The sequence below is a fragment of the Pristis pectinata genome, chromosome 8 (genome assembly GCF_009764475.1).
Source record: "Pristis pectinata isolate sPriPec2 chromosome 8, sPriPec2.1.pri, whole genome shotgun sequence".
Classification (NCBI taxonomy): domain Eukaryota; kingdom Metazoa; phylum Chordata; class Chondrichthyes; order Rhinopristiformes; family Pristidae; genus Pristis; species Pristis pectinata.
Genome location: NC_067412.1, coordinates 57802476 through 57822207, shown reverse-complemented (window position 1 = coordinate 57822207; position 19732 = coordinate 57802476). Strand labels below are relative to the sequence as shown.

At 38.8% G+C, this 19732-nt stretch overlaps 1 protein-coding gene across 1 annotated transcript in view; it reads left to right on the top strand.

Moving 5' to 3' along the window:
* tnmd (tenomodulin) overlaps positions 1-19431 on the top strand; it is a 107460-nt gene extending 88029 nt beyond the window's left edge. The window contains exons 5-7 of the mRNA XM_052022026.1: positions 6810-6963; positions 9797-9909; positions 19165-19431. Coding sequence (XP_051877986.1) covers positions 6810-6963; positions 9797-9909; positions 19165-19374 — 477 coding nt within the window. The 3' untranslated portion in view covers positions 19375-19431. The remainder of the gene's footprint in view (positions 1-6809; positions 6964-9796; positions 9910-19164) is intronic.
* The last annotated feature ends 301 nt before the right edge of the window (positions 19432-19732 follow it).

Sequence of the window (19732 nt, the reverse complement as noted above, 5' to 3'; positions counted from 1 at the left end):
TAGTTGTTGTTTCCAATTTGTATAATCAATTCAGCATCAGTTCTGTAGCTACGCACACATAAGTCTAGAAATGTTATCAATATTTTTGTGTGTTACAAAGTGAATTTCTATGAAGAGGTTTTCAAAAAATAAATCAGGGATATGGTATGGATTGAATTCTCAGCAATTTTAATTCTAGGTCCTCTGGGCATCTGATGTGGTGAGACACAGGGTGCCAGGATATGCTCAGTTGAGTCAAGCGGCATGCAACATCGCTTCTATGATTTTCCAGCCTGCATAGATGTCAGGGGGCATTTCTGCAGATGCAGCTGCAAAGCCTGTATTATCTCAGATATGTCCTCTTTAAACTGCATACTTGACCCCTCATGATCACTCTCCCTTCAGCCGTAATCTCATGACTCAGCAACAACTGCAAATCGCATGGGTGGAGTGTGCAAAGTAATGGTCTTACAGTGGATAAGGCTCTGTCTACAGCACAAGATGCCTTGGGCCTCATGCCTAATAAGATTTTGCAGTGATAGGTCCCTGCAAGGCAAACACTCATTGATCTGTCATACAAATTTGCAAGAGCAAAATGATTTCTTGGCCCCATTTGTTCCTGTCACTGCTGACTACATCTTCTGAATTTTGTCTTATTCTCAGACCCTTGGTCTCTGTCCAATTTAGTCTCTTAATAACTGTACCTGCTCTTCCACCCTTCTGATTAGTTGTTTATGATGTTCAAGTTCAGTCAGTCATGATTTCAGATATTAAGATAGAGTATAAGTTCTACTTTGTAGTGAGCTCCAGAACAATTAAAACTACATCTTTCAGGCAGTCATCCTTGTTTTACTTTATTGTAATTCTTCTCAATATCAGATTGGAGTTATTTCAAGACCTGCAGGTATCTGGTTTGCTGGCAAAGGGACAAGAGTAAAGCATAACATACTGGAACAAATATACACTTGCAGGTGCAAGTATAAATACATCAGCAGCAAATGGCAACTTGCATTTACGTATCCTTGATGCAGAAAAATGACCCAAGGTGACACACTGGCACTACTGGTAGTGCAACTGTCTCAGTGCTTCAGCAATCTGAGGTCGATTCCAAGCTCTGATATTGCCTGTGTGGAGTCTGTATGTTTGACCTGTAACTCTATGGGTTTACCTCAGATGCTCCAGTTTCTTCCTGTATCCCAAAGGCGAGTTAGTTGATTGATTAATTGGTTACTGTAAAACTACCTCTCGTGTAAATGCATGGTAAGAGAATCAGGGAGTGTTAGTGGCCATGTGGGAAATAATAGGTTGCAGGAAATGAGTAGGAAAGGGTGGAGGTGGGATTGATCTGAGAGCCAGCATGGACTTGATGAGCCAAATGGCCTCCTTATGTGTTATATGGAAATATGAGTGTTAAATCAGAAACAGATAACTGGCACATTTGCATCATTCCCATTTCAAGTCTATCTTTTATCCAGTCAGAATTCAATTAATACAGAAGTATTGGCTTACCAGTCTCACCAGCAAGCCAATTGTTTGTGTGAGACAATTGGTTGAGGGAATATTGAAAGCAACAGACTTTTGTTTTTTCATCTGTGAATGGTTTCTTTCAACCAATTTCCTCTCTCCAAGCAGTGAGGTACAAATAAAAACCAGCACATTCTAAAGTACAAACTGTTGGACATTCAGATCATTTGAATAGCAAGGATTGGATTGCAATTAGTCCGATCTATTCTGACTGATCTTGGCTGGCCTGCCTCATATCTTCCGCACTGCTCTTTGATAAAACCCATTCTTAAATTGAATTTGATTTACAGAAACGTTAATTAGAATTGTCTTGGAGTGGAAAACTGAAACCTCTCTTTAGTTAAACAGTCCTTAACAATTCAGATAATGTTGCTGACAAAGGATCCAGAAGTAGATGTTAAACTCCATCTGCAGTGGCACCTCACATTAACAATTACCTTGTCCACATCTTATAAGAATAAAGAAAATCTTGTGACTGATAGCAAAATTCAAAATAATGGATCAAAATATTAAAGTTTGACTTAGCCTTACAAGATCCTTCACTGGATAGGATTAATACATATTATCCAGAAGATTGTCAAAGTTTGAGAAATTTTAGAAACTTACTGTTGTTACCATTTAAGATATTTGACCTGTTAGCAGACTTGCCTCAATATCAAGATTACCTTGTCAAAGCAAAACCCTGGTGATTCCCTTCGAGTCACCTCACCACGAAGACTAATAGTGGACAAAAGTCCTGGCTCCTGGCTCTGAATTCCAATCTGTCTTAAATTACCATTATGCAATTATGTTTTAAAATGTAGTTTACTCTTCCATATATAAGATTTTAAGAGATGGGATGCAATTAGCAATTGGCTCTCATGAGTATCAACATGTCCCATAACTAGAAGCTCATTCATATAAACAAAACCCCCTGACCTTAAAAGTGACAGGTCATATTGAACTTTATTGGAAAAATAAACCTGGAAACCCATTGCTGTATGATAGCACCAACATATTACACAGCAGCCCTCCAAACATGACTTCAATAAAGCCGAATGTTGGAGTTATCATGCAACCCATTGACTATACTATATAAGATAAGATATCTTTATTAGTCACATGTACATCGAAACACACAGTGAAATGCATCTTTTGCATAGAGTGTTCTGAGGGCAGCCCGCAGGTGTCACCATGCTTCCAGCGCCAACATAGCATGTCCACAACTTCCTAACCCGTACGTCTTTGGAATGTGGGACGAAACCGGAGCACCCAGAGGAAACCCATGCAGACACAGGGAGAACGTACAAACTCCTTACAGACAGTGGCGAGAATTGAACCCAGGTCTCGGGCACTGTAATAGTGTTACGCTAACCACTACACTACCGTGCCTGCCTATTATCTTGTGCATTCAGCACTATTAAACAGTGATAACCTTGTAGGCAAATAAATTGCATATTATGTGGTATAATACTTCAATATTTATAAACTACTCATCTGACTGATGACTTGTGAGCTTCATTCCTATATGTATTAATTTCACATTTTAACTGTCGACACACAAGAATGTCAAAACTCTTCTTTATGAAAAATGGAAAACAATAATTTCACAGTAATTTCTTCTGACCAGCCCCCAAATTCACTCCCCAAGAGTTATTAACCAATAATTCACCTTTTTACAGCAATTGGTCCTTAAGTGTATTGATTGGTCCTTAAGTGGTCCTTAAGGATATAGATCTGCCAAATACAGCAAAATATTATTGTTGACTTTCATGTTATAACTATAAGCAAGTACATGATCTAATTTGCTGTCAGTAGGGCTGCAGGAATTCAACTAGTTTTCAGTTTTGTTCACGTTAAAATATACCCAAAGGCTTTATATATAAAAATAATTTGTATTGAAGATATTAATGAGAACATAAAAGTTTACAACAAAAAAATTGCATATCATTTCTTTTGCTTTATTTGAGTATGGTTTTATGGACTTATGTTTTGAAGACTTAACATAGAAATGTCAGGCCACAATCTACTTCCAAAATAATTTTGGTGCAAATTGCAACTTCTTTACAAATTAAATTCTCAGAAATAAAGCAAGAATATGAATTAGTAAATGCCTAAAGGGAATTAGGGGAAGCTGGTGGTGGTCTCGAGGCACTGAGTGGGATACCACAGGAATGCACGGGGAGAACACAGGGATGCAGAATTCTTCCTGCACCTAAAACTGCAATCTTGGATGAAGGTTATTGAATATCATGCGGCTCTGAACTGAGGTCCAAGAGAAGGTCGTGTAATCTGATCAACAATATGTGTATTACAATGGAAAATTAATTAAAATACAGGAGAACATTATACATTGCAAGATGTTCAGTATCATTAAATGCACCATATAGTCACATTAGCTCATTGTATTCTACCCACAGTGCAAGTTTAATACTGCCAATGAGGGATAGGGATTCATATGGAAGCAGCATTTATTCTGGTCAGAATATGCAACTCATTCTACTTATACATCAAATTGCAGGTCTGTGTCAGATCATCTCATATTCCTTATCCCCTACAATCAAGAAGATATGATTAATGTTTAAAATTTTGCCATTTGGTGGTATGGCCCATGGATTGCAACAATTAAAAACCACCTCACACATGGTGACTACATATATCCACTCCTAATGTTTTCCACAAGATAGCTAGGTAAACACTGAAGGAAGTGAGCAAACTGGAATATTTTATATGCAAGATAGGTGAATGTGCGAAAAGCAATCTACTTCACAGTACTCTTAATATTAGAAAATAGATACTTTTGGATTAAATTCTGCTTTACAGGCAAGTGCAGTCTCTGAAACTAATTAGTTCAAACCTTTTAAAGAAAGTTGCTTCCTTCTATAGTTTTCAGTTTCAGATTTTTAATACTCAATGTGTGTCCTGCCTGGATAGAAAGTTAAATATTTGACTTCTGACCATTCCCCAGCCCTCAATGATAGGAAATGGTAAGGTAAATTGCCATTCTAATCTGTCAGTTCAGTCATAGGCTCCCTAGTAAATACCTGAATTGACTCAATTGAATGAAGTAATTCTAATAAAATATACAGCTCTAAGTATATAGCATTATTTCAAGCTAGTGTAGAACACAGGAAAGTTTATTAATGCAATCCATTTAACTTGGATCTAGCAGGAATTGTCAGAATTTAGAAAATTTGGTGGAAGAAACAGGCTGGAAGCAGAATATGACTTCATAATCATTTAATTAAATTAATTTGTAATTGCTCTGTTTCCATGGACAAAATCTCTGGATCTTTGAAGAGGAGCATAAGTGTCCTGGAATGTGGGCAAAAAGTCTGGAAAAGGAAATTGGATCAGCTATCTTGCTTTCGTATGCATCCATGCAGAAGATCAAGAGGGTACAGACTTTTTAAGGGAAATTTTCAATTTGATGCCAGGATTTTTTTAATCAGGATAATTAACAACATGGATGAGTTATCAGTAAGGATTGTTTAATCAGGTGGATTCTGTAACGTTAGGATCATGAGATTAAAATGCAGAAAGGTGAAATCAAATAAGCACCCTTCTCATAATGCTCATTATAGAACATAGCACAGGAAAAGGCCCTTCAGCCCACAGTGTCTGTGATGACCATGATGCCAATTTAAACTAATCACAACTGCTATCACATAATCTATAACCCACTAACCCCTGCCTGTTCATGTGCCTGTCCGTATGCCTCTTAAATGTTTCTATTGTATCTACTTCCACCAGCTCCCCTGACAGCACATTCCAGGTACATACCACTCTGTCTAAAAAAACTTGCCTCACACATATTCTTTAAACTTCTTCCTCTCACCTCAAATCTATACCCTATCATATTTGACTTTTCTATCCTGGGAACAAGACTCTGTCTATCTGTGCTCTAATAATTTTACATGCTTCTATCAAGTCGCCCCTCAGCCTCTGATGCTCCAGAGAAAACAATCCAAGTTTTTCCAACCTCGTGTAGATAATACTCTCTAATCCAGACGACATCCAAGTGAACCTCTTCTGCGCCCTCTCCAAAGCCTTCCTGTATTGCAACAACCAGAACTGCACACAACATTCCAAATGTGGCCTTGCCAAAGTTTTATACATCTGCATACATGACTTCCCAACTTTTATACTCAACACTCTGACCAATGAAGGCAGGTATGCCACATGCTATTCTTCACCATATTTTTGTTGTATTGTACTTGTGTTGCCAACTTCAGGGAGCTATGGACTTCCACCCAAAAATCCCTCTGTGCATCAGTGCTCCAAAGGGTCCTGTCATTTACTGTATACTTTCCTCTTATATTTGACCTCCCAAAGTTCATTAAACGTCATCTGCCATTTCTCTGCCCACATTTCCAACTAATTTATATCCTGCTGAATCCTTCGACAATCTTCCTCGCTATCCACAACTCTGCTGATTTTCATGTCATCTGCAAACTTACGAATCAGCCCATCTACATTTTTGTCAAAAATATTTATATCATATATTTATATATAACACAATCAACTTTCCTTCAGTCTCTGCTCTTCCTTGATAGAATTTACTGTCTCCTAGGAATAAACCTAAATAAATCCTTCTGATCACTGAAGTGCAATTGAATAACATTTATAGCGAAAGAGGTTTAGTCAACGAGGCTAATACCAGTACATTTATTCCAAGGTAAAAGGAGAAATTACAGGAAGTGCTCAGCCAAATTCCAGTAATGCTCAAATCAGTCCTCTGGACCTCTGCACTAATTTAAGAAAAAACATCTTCTCAATGCTTTTACAATTGGAAAAACATTCAGGCTGTCGCCAGTGCTCTTCTCTCTGCCCTTCCCCAGGGAGAAAGGTTTTGCCCAATCCAAGCTTATTGAGAGCTATTTTGTCAGCATGAGACATAGAAGAAAGGCTCATATCTGCCAAGTCAAAAATCATGGTGTTTTCTTACACTGGCAAGTGCGATGCAACTGCCTTCTGAAAGTCTTCATTTTAAAATCATCCTGACAAAAGTATGTTGCTGCTGACATAGCATTTGAAGCCCTTTTCTGTACTGCCTAATGATGAAAAATAGGTTCGTGCACAAAGTTTCCTAATGAAATTCTGCTAATCAGTACTTGTGGAAAAACCAATTATACCACGCCATATGCTCAGACTGAAGTTGAATTTAATTATGTCTTGTCATTTGCTCTTATTGTACTACTAATAAATTCAGAGTTTTTTTACAGTTCAACTTTAGATGAAACTGCCAAATTAAAAAAAATAATGAAATTTTGCTTTTTTTTGGCAGTTGACATAAAAAGGTTAACATCCACCATTCATTTTAACAGCAAGATGAAATTATGCCGGTGAAGTTTGATGAGTCTCTTGTTTGGGTGGCAGCTGAACATCCAATTAAGGACCAACATTTCCTGCTGAATTCAAAAGTCCTCGAAGTATGTGGCAATCTTCCTATTTATTGGCTCCATCCAATATATTTGAAAGGTAAAAACAACAGAAATAAAAGTATCAAAGAGCTTGCATGTAGTTTCTTGTTCATATCAAAGAAATCTTTTTGTCATTAATAAATAGATATGGTCAATTCTTCTTGTTCAGTCGTACAATACGTATAAGACTAAGTTGCTGTAGTAGACTCTGATTGCCGTTTCAATGATTAACTTAATATCATTTACTCAGTATCATACACAATTTAAATTGAAAGCCTGGCTCTTTCCCTTGTGAATTATGCAAGTATGGTAATGAGAAAGTAGGAATTATTGACAAATTATGTAATTTAGAACAAGATTTAAAACTTTCATTTTACCATCCAAAATGATTATACTGCATGTTATAAAGAATGTGATAAGCAGTAATTTGGAGTTTTTTGAAGAAATCTCAGGTAGGGTGGATAAGGGAGAGGCTGTGGATGTTGTGTATTTAGACTTTCAAAAGGCCTTCGACAAGGTGCCGCATAAGAGACTGATTAATAAGATGAGAGGTCATGGAATTACAGGTAGGATAACATAATGGGTGCAGCATTGGCTGGTTGGCAGGAAGCAAAGGGTGGGAATAAAAGGATCTCGTTCTGGTTGGCTACTGGTTACTAGTGGTGTTCCGCAGGGGTCGGTGTTGGGGCCACTTCTTTTTACCTTGTACGTTAACGATTTGGATGATGGAGTAAATGGTTTTGTGGCTAAGTTTGCAGGTGACACCAAGATAGGTGGAGGAGTAGGGAGTATTGAGGAGACAGGAAGGTTGCAGAGAGACCTAAATAGTTTAGGAAAATGGGCAAGGAAATGGCAGATGAGATTCAATGTTGGGAAATGTGCCGTTGTACACTTTGGAAATAGAAATAAACGGGCAGATTATTATCTAGGAGGAGAGAAAATTCAAAGTACGGAAGTACAAAGGGACTTGGGGGTACTCGTGCAGGGTAGCTTAAAGGTTAACCACCAGGTCGGATCGGTGGTAAAGAAAGCGAATGCTATGTTGGCATTCATTTCGAGAGGTATAGTGTATAAAAGTAAGGAAGTGTTGATGAGGCTTTACAGGGCACTAGTGAGGCCTCATTTGGAATACCGTGCACAGTTTTGGGCCCCATATCTTAGGAAAGATGTGCTGATGTTGGAGAGGGTTCAGAGGATGATTCCCGGAATGAAAGGGCTTACGTATGATGAGCATTTGTCGGCTCTTGGACTGTACTCACTGGAGTACAGAAGAAAGAGAAGGAACCTCATAGAGACATTTAAAATGTTGAAAGGACTGGACAGAGTAGATGTGGCTAGGCTGTTTCCCTTGGTGGGTGAGTTCAGGACCAGAGGTCACAATCTTAGAATTAGAGGGTACAGGTTTAAAACAGAGATGAGGAGAAATTTCTTTAGCCAGAGGGTGGTGAATTTGTGGAATTCCTTGCCACGTACAGCAGTGGAAGCCAGATCATTGGAGGCGTTTGAGGAAGAGATAGATAGATATCTAAATAGTCGGGGTATCAAGGGATATGGGGATAAGGCCGGAAATTGGGGTTAGAATAGTTTTTTTTGCGCCCCCCCCCGCCAATTTCTCATTTCTTTTTCTTTTTCCCTTTTCCTTGGAGCAGACTCGATGGGCTGAATGGCCTACTTCTGCTCCCTTGTCTTGTGAAATTTTCTTGTGAAATAAATAAAATAAGAAGAATTCAAGTCTGTCAGAAAAATATATTTTCTCTAAAGAACAGAATGCAAAAAGTTCATAGTTATTAAGTCCTTTGATGAGATTTTAGCTTGAAGCTCACTTGTGGAAATCTTTACGATTAGTAAAAAAGGAAATTACAATAAGCAGTGTTGACGTGTAGGTGGTAACATGTTTATGTGTCAAATCCTTTCCCCATTATTTGTATGGGGGTGTTATTTCAGTTATGAATTACTTCCATCCAAGTAGCAGCCAAAAGGATGTTACATTTTGTCCAGAAATATCAGGAACCATAATTCTCAGACTGAAGTGTTTAGTCAATCTGAAATATGTTTAGCTTGGTTTTTAAGTGACTTACACTACAAAAAAACCATCAGCAAGTGTCATTCAGTTTATTACAATCCTAGAACATTGACATGGAGGTGGTAATAAGTTATATTTCAGTGTATTTACCAGATTTAGCATGGAGAGGGTATACCACTTATTGATGATGCTCACATCCATAATTGTTTTTAGCAAAGCACTGAATGAATATTGACCCAAAACCCACCAATGCTTGACATAAAGCACAAGTTATTGAAGACCACTAATTATGTCATAACCTATAATGGATGTGTCAAAAGCATGCTTTGAGGCTGTATGATCACAAATTAATGGACATCTGCTTATAGATTTCTACTTGTCTAGACAAAAGTCACTTCTGGTGTATCCTTCAGAGAAGTTTTTTTAGAACAAATGGAGACACCATTTCAATCTTCTGTTCCCTTGCTGCCTTATGCAATTCAATCCCTCATGCTCACGCTGGATGCAAGCAAAGCCCCAAAAAATCTCAAAACAATTTTTTAAAATGAAAGAAAACCAGTTTCTTTTTTGGAGTCTATACTAAAAACAACAAATACATTTGCAAATAAAATCCTATGCTTTTTTTAACCAGAGATAGTTGAAGTATAAATCAATATTTTTAAATTTCTAATGTCCATACTTAGACAACCCCAATGCACCAGTGGAGTCAGGTTTCATTCCCATGTTTGTATTGTCTGGACAATGTCCCAAGAGCAGCAAAATATGTACTAATAGCTATTGGAAAATATAGGGGAATCACATGTAGCACATGTACTCCAAGGAAAGCAAGGAATTCTTAGAGTTCTAAAGTAACATTGTATCTTTTCAGATACAGAATTTTATGATTTTGGAGATCCAGAGGAAGCTGAAGAAGAGGCACGTTCTGATGAGTTGAAAAGCAAACCCAATGGAAAGCGCTCAGCACGCTCTGTAAATGACTACGTGAGTGTCTGCGGCCACTTTGAAACAAAGTGGTGTACATTTTCAAATGTTTAGTTGCATTAAACTGGATGTTTGTAAAGCAATTGTTCTGTGCTATGGCCTAAATGGTGGATAAATTTGAATGAGACAATTGGTCCTTAATGCATTTGTAATCATACCAATATCACCAATACTAGTCTGCAATTTGAATTTTTTCTTTAAAACCTACTTTTCATTAATCGTCAGTTCAAACTGCCCCTTGAGCAACCACAGTAAACAGTAAATATTTATAATTAAAGCTTGGTGTTAAAACTACTTTAGAAACAGGGTGAAGATACTGCTATCCAGTAAACCCTCATTATACTCAAAGAGCATTATTCCCTTTCCACAAATTCAGAGCACCACAGATGACACATGGCTTCACCTACACTTGTTATGCTCAACCTACCTAGTGAACTGGGCATAGATGTCTTGATTGAAAGAGACAGAATCATTAAAGGGACTATATCTTGTTGTAATGCATAAACTGCTTAAGGGTAGGTAGCTAACAGATGTAATTATCACTAGAACTAATAGTGACCTACATGATAAGCATGAAACAATAGCTATGAATCATGTGTTGAGGTTGTTTTCTTTTGGAAGTCATCTAGTTACACAAGAAGCCATCTGGATCCAATTTCATATCTGAAAGAAGGGAATCAAAAATCATTGTAACTTAGACATCCTCCGTGGGTGATATAATGATCAACATGGAATCTGATGCTCAGAAAATACCCACCTGGGCCATCGTGCCTTTGCCAGTGCTCTGGAAATCCTGGTCTTTATTCATAGCTGGGTCATGTCCTTTCCTTCCAGTGTACATCCAGTTCCATTTAGAAATGTACCATTGAATCTACTTCCAGTTTCCTTTCAATCTATCCATTCCAAATTTCAACTTCTTCTCCAGCAAGAAAATCTTCAGATTTGAAGCCAGTTGAAAATAAGAGCACTCACAGATTCGGTATGCAATCAGAGGCTCCTATGACAATGCTTCAGCCAGTTAGTCTGACATGAATGAACAAAAATGTGATACTGTATCTAGCTGAGAGACAAAAATCACCCACAAGTCAAATCTGATGCTTCTTGAAAGCCTGCATTCTTGATAGTTGAAATATAGATAACATAGTGTAACATGATATATCCATTGTTTTTTTTCCTTTATCTGTGTCATCAAAATTCTTTTAAAAACAGAATAGAGCTTTCACCTTCATTGAAAACAATTCCACATTCACTCTGGAATCAAACCACTCCAAACAGAAAACATAAGGGCTGAAATGTACAGAGGGATCTTGGGGTCCAATTCCATACTTCCCTGAAAGTGGCAATGCAAGTATATAGAGTGGTTAAGAAGACAAATGGCATGCTTGCCTTCATCACTAGGGGCACAGGTTATAAGAGTCAGGAGGTTATGTGCAGTTGTATAAATCTTGGTTAGGCCTAACTTGGAGTATTGTGTGCATTTCTGGTCACCCCATTACAGGAAGGATGTGGAAACTTGAAGAGGGTGTGGAAGAGGTTTACCAAGATGTTGCCTGGATTAAAGGCTATTAGCTATAAGGAGAGTTAGACAAACTTGGATTGTTTTCTCTGGAATGTTGCAGACTGAGCAGAGAAGTTCATAAAATTATGAGAGGCATAGATAGGGTAGACAGCCAGAATCTTTTTTCCAGAGTTAAAAATGTGGAATACCAGAGGGCATACCTTTTAGGTGAGAGGGGGAAAGTTTTTCTTATTTTACACAGAGTGGTAGGTGCCTGGAACGTGTTGCAAGAGATGTTAATGGAAGCATATATGATGGTGGCATTCAAGAAGCTTTTAGATAAGCATATGAATATGCAGGGTATGGAGGGATATGGATTATGTGCTGGTAAAAGGGATTAGTTTAATTTGGCATCATGGTCAGCACAGACTTTGTGGGCTGAATGGCCAGTTCCTGTGTTGTACTGTTCTATGTTCTAAATTTGCCCTATATAGTAGCTCGAAATTTATTAGTTGCTTTCCCATTTATACCTCACCTGATTTTCAAAGGAAACTGGGCAGAGTGGAAAACAGGAGGTTAATGTGCTGCTGCCAATTCTGTGTGATAACCCACTTAAGTTGGATTTCGCCCCTACTGTGTGGAAGCACTATCCTTGCTAGAAATCCAGTGCTTCGGATCAATTACCTATAATCGAGATCTAAAACATTAATGCAGTTTCTCTTTTCACAAATCCTGCCTGACTGCTAAGCATTCCTGGCAACGTCTCATCTGTTTCTCCTACAAGGCTGCATGCTAACAGGACAGTGGGAAAGTTAAGTGTTCATGGGCCACTGGGGTATGGATTTTCCAATTCTTGTGCCTGGCAGATATTAGATTGATTGAGCACTACGAATATTGGAAAACCAAGCAGGGATGAGCACACCCTGCTAACAGAACCCACATGATTTGCCATCCATTAATTAGATGGGAAATCAACTAGGCTTCCTCCCCATTTTTTTTTGTTTTTGCTGTGCCATATCACTTTGCTTGACTCATTTGTGACAAGTGCATTGACCTTGTAATCTCAGAGGACTGGCCAGCTGCAAAGCAAACAGGCATCTTAGACAGATCTACTTCAGCACCACACAGTGCAGTGCAGCTTGGCCATACACGTAATCACAAAAAATCCTGCAAACTAAACACCTTAAATAACAAAAAGAAAGGTTAAAACTGCTGACTGAAAACTATTCACTTTTATCCCAGGTTTTGGAAGGAAGTTTTCTGAAGGATCAGAGCAGACTATTTGTTCACTTAATTCTTCATGAACTGATAACAGACTGTAATTTGTCACCTTTTACTGATACCTGGTGAAAATAACAACCTTTGAAAGCAAAAACAATGTGAACATTTCAGCTGAGTATAGATCTGATATAAAATTACCTTATACAACGAGGTAAGACAACATAGACCTCCTTCCCATTTATATAGAAGGGGTCAGTGTTTGCACAGACTCATTATCCCTGCTCATTCCACAAGTTAGATCATGCATTGGTTAATAAGAAAGGTGCGTCTCACTCTTGGACCTCAGTTCAAGAGAGGTTCCTGGAAGGCAAGCACCTTCCAACATGAGCTAAATTGTCTGCGTGGGTTTCCTCCGGGTGCTCCGGTTTCCTCCCACATTCCAAAGACATACGGGTTGGGAAGTTGTGGGCATGCTGTGTTGGTGTCGGAAGAGTGGCAACACTTGTGGGCTGCCCCAGCACATTCTTAGCAACGCAAAACGACGTATCTCGCTGTGTGTTTCGATGTACATGTGACTAATAAATAAATATCTTATTTTATCTTATCAATTCTGTCAAACTTTCCATCAAATTATTGTCCCAGCTCATAACCTATGTAAAAAGGTCACCATGTTTGCATTTCACAGGATCTTCAATTCAGTTTTTCTTGCGAGAATTTATTCTTCATTTTACAATTTTTGCTGACTTTTGCAAGAATATATTTAATTTAACTGTAAAAATCTCAGAGATTCCCCTGGGCTCCATTGGGTAAAGGCACTGAATAAAGTGACATTAAATTATGCAAATGAAGAATGATCTCAAATGCAGTTCAAAGAAACAGAGGAAAAAGAGTAGACCATTCAGACCCTTGAGCTGTCCCACCATTCCACTAGACCTGTACTTCACCCTCATTTACTCATCTCATCTCCGTTTCACTTCATACTGAGATCTAAAAAAATTCACTCAAAAATTTAACTTTTCTCAGTATCTACAGTCTTTTGGGAGGAGTGTTCCACATTTTCACTACTCTTTTTATGAAATAAGTGCTTCTTCATTTAACATCTCAGTGGGTCAAATTGTAAAGTTAAGATCCCACCAGAGGTATCTTTACCTCCCCTAGTCAAGTGTTTCATTATTTTGAAACTCTAGACCATCCATCAATCTTCTCCATTTGGGAGATCTTAATCGAACAATAATGAGTTTGAGCTTTCCCGGACTGTTCACAGCCTTGTTAAAAATGAAGATAGGGTCAAGCTTGGTCCTAAAGATTTTACCTTCCCAGTAAAATATAACTACCTGGGCCCCTGCATGGAAAGTGACCACTGCTCTGGGAGAGCTAATGCCCTTAAAACTGTACCCAAGAATAGCTGATAGCATAAAAGAGAAGAAACTGTCAATGATTTTTCTCTTGGACTCATCTTTTAGGTCAAGCAGTCAATAAATGTAGTCTTCCATATGGAATATAGATCATGTTATAACTACAAAACAAAATGGAACAAAAAAAAAGCAGGCATTCCCTGCTTGTTTTTTTGAGCTGGAAAAGGTGAAGAGATTTACAAGTCTCTATCTCCAGAGAAACAATTATAAACAGCTTTACCTCACTTGTGAATAAAAGGAACGTTAATAAATTTGCTTATTTAAAACAATTAGTTCCTCTGATCTTAAAGGAGCACAACTCCATTTTAGTAGTTAAATATTTGTATGTTACACAAAGCAAATATATCAGCAGATTAACTTTGAACAATTCCTTGCCACTATGTATACCCTGCAATACTTTGACATTCTCCAATACTTTGGAATTCCCCTGCACTTGCCAGTAGCAACCCAACAACTCCAAAAACAAAGCCTAATAGAAAGACTGAGGGAAGCCTGCGAGATAAGGACCCGGCGATTTTAAGTGATGCAGGAGTTCCCAAAGGTATGGAAGGATTTAACAGTATAATCCAAAGTAAAATATACAACAGTCCTAAATCCCATATATCACAAATACCATACTCCACATAAGAGTCATCAATCTCAGCCATCACTATTAAATTGACAAATCATGTCACATGGTCATGGTGAGGATAGTACTATTCTATATATAACGTTTAGGTATTCACCTCCGTATCCAACCATTCTGTATGTCAGTTTAAGAGACCACTAGAATCATGACCAAACAATCCCAGGCGCACCTGTCTTTGACAGAGGGAAGGTTCCAATAACACTCGCTACCAAGCTGCAAGTGAGTGTAGTCTTCCCAATAGTTGTCAGATGGCCAGTAGTGTATTGTTGTATTATTGGAGTTCACTCTCTTCCTTTATTTCAAGCATTACCTTGGATTTAGGCTGGAGGTTAAAGTGGCACGATCTTCCAGGGGAAATCTTTGTCTTTTGATTTGTCATTCACTTCCAATACAATCGTTTCATTACCTTTCAAACATTCTTTCGGATATTAACAATATAAGATAATGTTTAGATCTTCTCTATGCAAAAGAATGTGGGTGTTAAGAGAAGGGTTCTTTTGGAATCTTAAAGATAGAGGTATCTGGACACACAGTCTTTGTACTTTAAAAGGAGGATTTTATTCACAAAGACCAACACGGGAACAGAATGTGAAGGAACAAATGCACCCTCGCACACTCGCACCAAGGTGATCGCGAAACGTGGGGGGAGTCGCAACAGGGGTGAAGTGCACACACGCTCTCACACACACACACACACACACACACACACACACACAACGAACTAGTACAAATGATCAGGGAACGAACAAATACATTGTCTGAACCCCCTGAATCGGGACAAACAACGGCTCTACGCTACTGGGAATCTACTCAGGACGCTCCTAGGCCCCTGTGGAAGTGCACCCTCTCACCTGTGATCTCGACCCCAGCAGCAATTGGAAAAAGAAAAAGAGAGCCCATGTGTACCATCTTTTATAGGGCTGTAGCTGGGTGGAGCCCGTTCAGGTGAAACAAGCCAATGATTCAGGGTCAAGAACAAAGGTGGGTTATGAGTCAATCCTCAGGTGTGCTCTTTAATGGGTGGGGCGGAGCCGGACCCTTGATTGACAGTGGTGTAGCCTCCGACCTGATAGGCAATGCTATCATCCGACCATGGTGGTCAGTAGTGTTGTCACTGTCATCTGACCCCTGGCCTTTCATACTACAGTTGGTCAAGTTTTGTTTACTCAGACTGGAGGATAGAAATTTACCCTTAGTTGCATGACTTAACTGCCCAATATTGTAGTATAAAGATAACAGTCTACAACATGAAGTCAATGAAACCAAGCTCAGAAGTGGAGCATAATATACATTCGCTGAAATATCATGTGTGAATCATCACTCTCTGTGAAGGTTTAATTTTCAGAAAGATTATTTTTATGTTCAGAAATGAAAGATAAAGGGCAAAGGCCCACCATACACAGTTTGAAAACAGCTGCAATAATTTTGACTAGAAACCATACTATATGATGCTCTGCAAGATTTTAAGCCTGGAGAGACAGCTCAAGGATACAAGGAGCTCCAGATTTCAGCTTCTAGAAAACCCAAGATTCACTCAGCACTGCAGATTCACAAGCTGGATAATTGTCTACTGGATAAAATCATGAGGTCTGGTTGCACAGATAAGGCATGAATTCCCTTGAATATGTCACAGGAAGTAATCATCAGGCAGGCAGCAGAAAAGATTCAAGTATGTGCTCAAAACCTCCTTGGAAAAGATACAACATTCCAGTTGATTCCTGGGAATTCTGGCCGTGACTGCTCAAGGTGGAGAAGGGGCATTTGGGATGATAAGAAACAGAAGTCCCTGCACTGAGTGCAGACAGAGTCCCTGTATGAGAAGCAAAAGGAGCCACAAGCTACCAACCAGCCTTCCCCAACAGGCATCTCCTGTCCCATCCATGAAAGTATCTGCAGATATTGACCTCATTAGAATTCAAGAGCCCACAAAACTGGACTGGAAGAGCAACTCGATCTAATAGAAAGACTGAGGGAAGCCTGCAAGATAGGGACCTGGCCATGTTAAGTGATGCAGGAGTTCCCAAAGACATGGAAGGTCTTAACAGTATAATCCAAAGTTAAATATACAACAGTCATCAATCCTGTGTATCACAAATACCACACTCCACATAAGAGTCAATCTCGATATCAGTTGGACAAACTTGAATTGTTTTCTCTGGAGCGTCGGAGGCTGAGGAGAGTCCTGATAGAAGTTTATAAAATTATGAGAGGCATAGAGCGGGTAGACAGTCAGAATCTTTATCCCAGGGTTGAAATGTCAAATACCAGAGGGCATGTATTTAAGGTGAGAAGGGGAAAGTTTTTTTTGTACAGAGAGTGGTGGTAGGTGCCAAGAATGAGCTACCAGGGGATGTGGTGGAAGCAGATACAATGGTGGCGTTTAAGAGACTTTTAGACAGACACATGAATGGAGGGATATGGATCACGTACAGGCAGAAGAGATTTAGTTTAATTTGGCCTCGTGTTTGGCACAGATATAGTGGGCTGAAGGCTGTGTTGCATTGTTCTATGTTCTACAACTGCCAGAAAAATCTAATATAACTGAGGGTTTATGATGACCAAACGAGTTGTCGGAGGGAACTATTACTTTTGGTGGTAGAATCCAACACAACAGGGCATACTTAATTGTGCAATTAGAGTATAAATTGTATGTCAGGGAGTGAAGTCACCAAGCATGTCATCACACTAAGGGTAGTGACTCTGAAACACTCTGGCCCACTAAACTGCTGATGCTAGATCAAATCAAAACTTCTAAACTGAATTGACTGATTTCTGTCAACGGAGGGTATCAAAAGATATGGTACCAAGACAATAAAATAGAGCTTACGGATGCGGATAAGACAGACGGCATACAAATATACAAATGAGGAGCAGGAATTGGCCACTCAAGCCTGCTCTGCTATTTACTGAGATCATGACTGATTTGAGTGTAAACCCTGTGTTCCCATCTACCTGCTATAACCTTTCCCCACCTTGCTAATCAAAAATCCATGATATAATAAAGTGGCAAAAAAAGGCTGAGGGATTGAGTGGCCCTTGCTGCTTCTATGTTACCAGAGTGGAAACTTGATTTTGATCCAGTGATGGCGTAGCAAGCAAGGAGATGATCAAGTAATACTTTAGGAAAATTTAGGATACATTTAGGAGATCACAGTAATGTTGATGAAGTAAAGGCAAGATTATATACTGGGAGACTGAAGATAGTAACCTCACTTTCACTGCTGCCGTGCACTGAATAAAATTGTTGTTGACAGCTGTTTTGATATGAGCTGGGAAGTCTAAGCACCATGGTTTGACAGGTATACTTCTCTGCTGTCAGAGCTATGCCTGACGTTTTCTCACCAAATGATTTTGTTTATATTTTTTACTTTCAAGTCAAGAGCAAATCAACCCAGTCAAGAAGTTTGCCTTTCTTTTAAGCAATGCATCTGTAATAGGAAAGAAAATACATTTTAAGATCATTTTGAAATGAAGGATCACCCTTAAGAAGTAATGGATGAATCTTGCAAAAGATAAAGTGATTTCCTACGATTCCTCGAATAGATAAAGGGATGCTGGATTGTCTCGTTAGTTATAAATTATATTGACTTCTGCTATTATTGTGTGTGTGGACATGACAAATTGAAGGAAAGATGAAGATCGTCAGATAAGCCTTGCCCCTTTGAGATTATTCTGCTCTGGCCTCTCACCACATTGCCCAGTTTTACTATGACTAATGCCTTACACAGATAACCTTAAAAATAATCATCTATCATCTAAAATGGTGAATTGCTTTTGATGATATTATAGTATGGTACTTAATCTAATGGGTTAACAGTTCCATTAGCATAACTGACAGAGATGGGTCAAAATATGCCAGTTAAGTATTCAGATGCTAATATGTTAGTAGTTTTTAGATTTCACACTGCTCAATAATGTAGTTGTTAGTATATCTCTCTTGGCAATAGTAACTACGGAGTGAAGATAAACTGTACTCTACTATTAGCAGCTCAGGATTATGGGTGCAGGATAAACAAATGTAATTCCAAATTCATTTTGATATTTTATTTTATGATGGACTAAAGTCTCTTTAGACCAGTTCCCATTCCACTGCACTTCTGGTGATGTTACAGTGGTGGAGTAATGTTTTCTGTACAGAGATCCTCGGCCTCTACCTCTAATCTTCATAGTACTTACAACAAAATACAACAGAGTTGGTTGCAGGGAGAAAGTTTCTCTACAGGGTATGTTAAAGACTAGGAAGGAACAAAATTGAAATGCTACTGCACTACCACAAGTGAATGAGTGTAATTACAGTGTGACATGTTTACATAGCCATTTCCCTTTATAAATGAGATCATAAGAATCTATAACGAGAAAAAAAAGCACAGTGTGCAGTCAGACATGAGATTTTTGATGTGTTACTATTTCTTTTCCCGGAATTTCCAAGCCCAGAAATATTGCATTTATTTACCCAAAACGTGAAAAGATCTAACTTGTGTGTGTTTTTGCAGCGGGCAAACGGGGCCTACTTCGATCCTTTGCTTGACCACCATGGATTCTGCTGTGAGGAATGCCGCCGTGGACACCAGCATTGCCAGCGAGTCTGTGAGCCTCTCGGTGGTTACATGCCCTACCCTTACTATTACCGAGGATGTCGTGTCATCTGTCGGATTATCATGCCATGCAACTGGTGGGTCGCGCGCATGCTGGGGAGGGTATGAAGAGAGTTCTCTGCAGTAATTGAACCAAAGCCTGGAGCCCCTTTCTATCCCCTTTGGTTTTCCCTCCTCTAAAATATCCAACCCTTTGGTGTCCATTCATCAACTAGTTTTAAATGGTCCATTTATTGTTCCAAGAAAAAGTTTGAATGTCTCTCTTTCGTCCAAGATTTTTCTAAGTAAATTTCATTCAGAAGCTTCTCTTTGTTCATTGAAAGTTAAAAGAGACAATAATATCCATGGAACTGCATCGTAGTTACTGCCTGTAAGATCTTAACATTTCATTCATATTGTGGAGTCCACGGTTTATGAATGACCAGGGAATCCCAAGATTATGGCTCTGATGCCATTTACACACAGT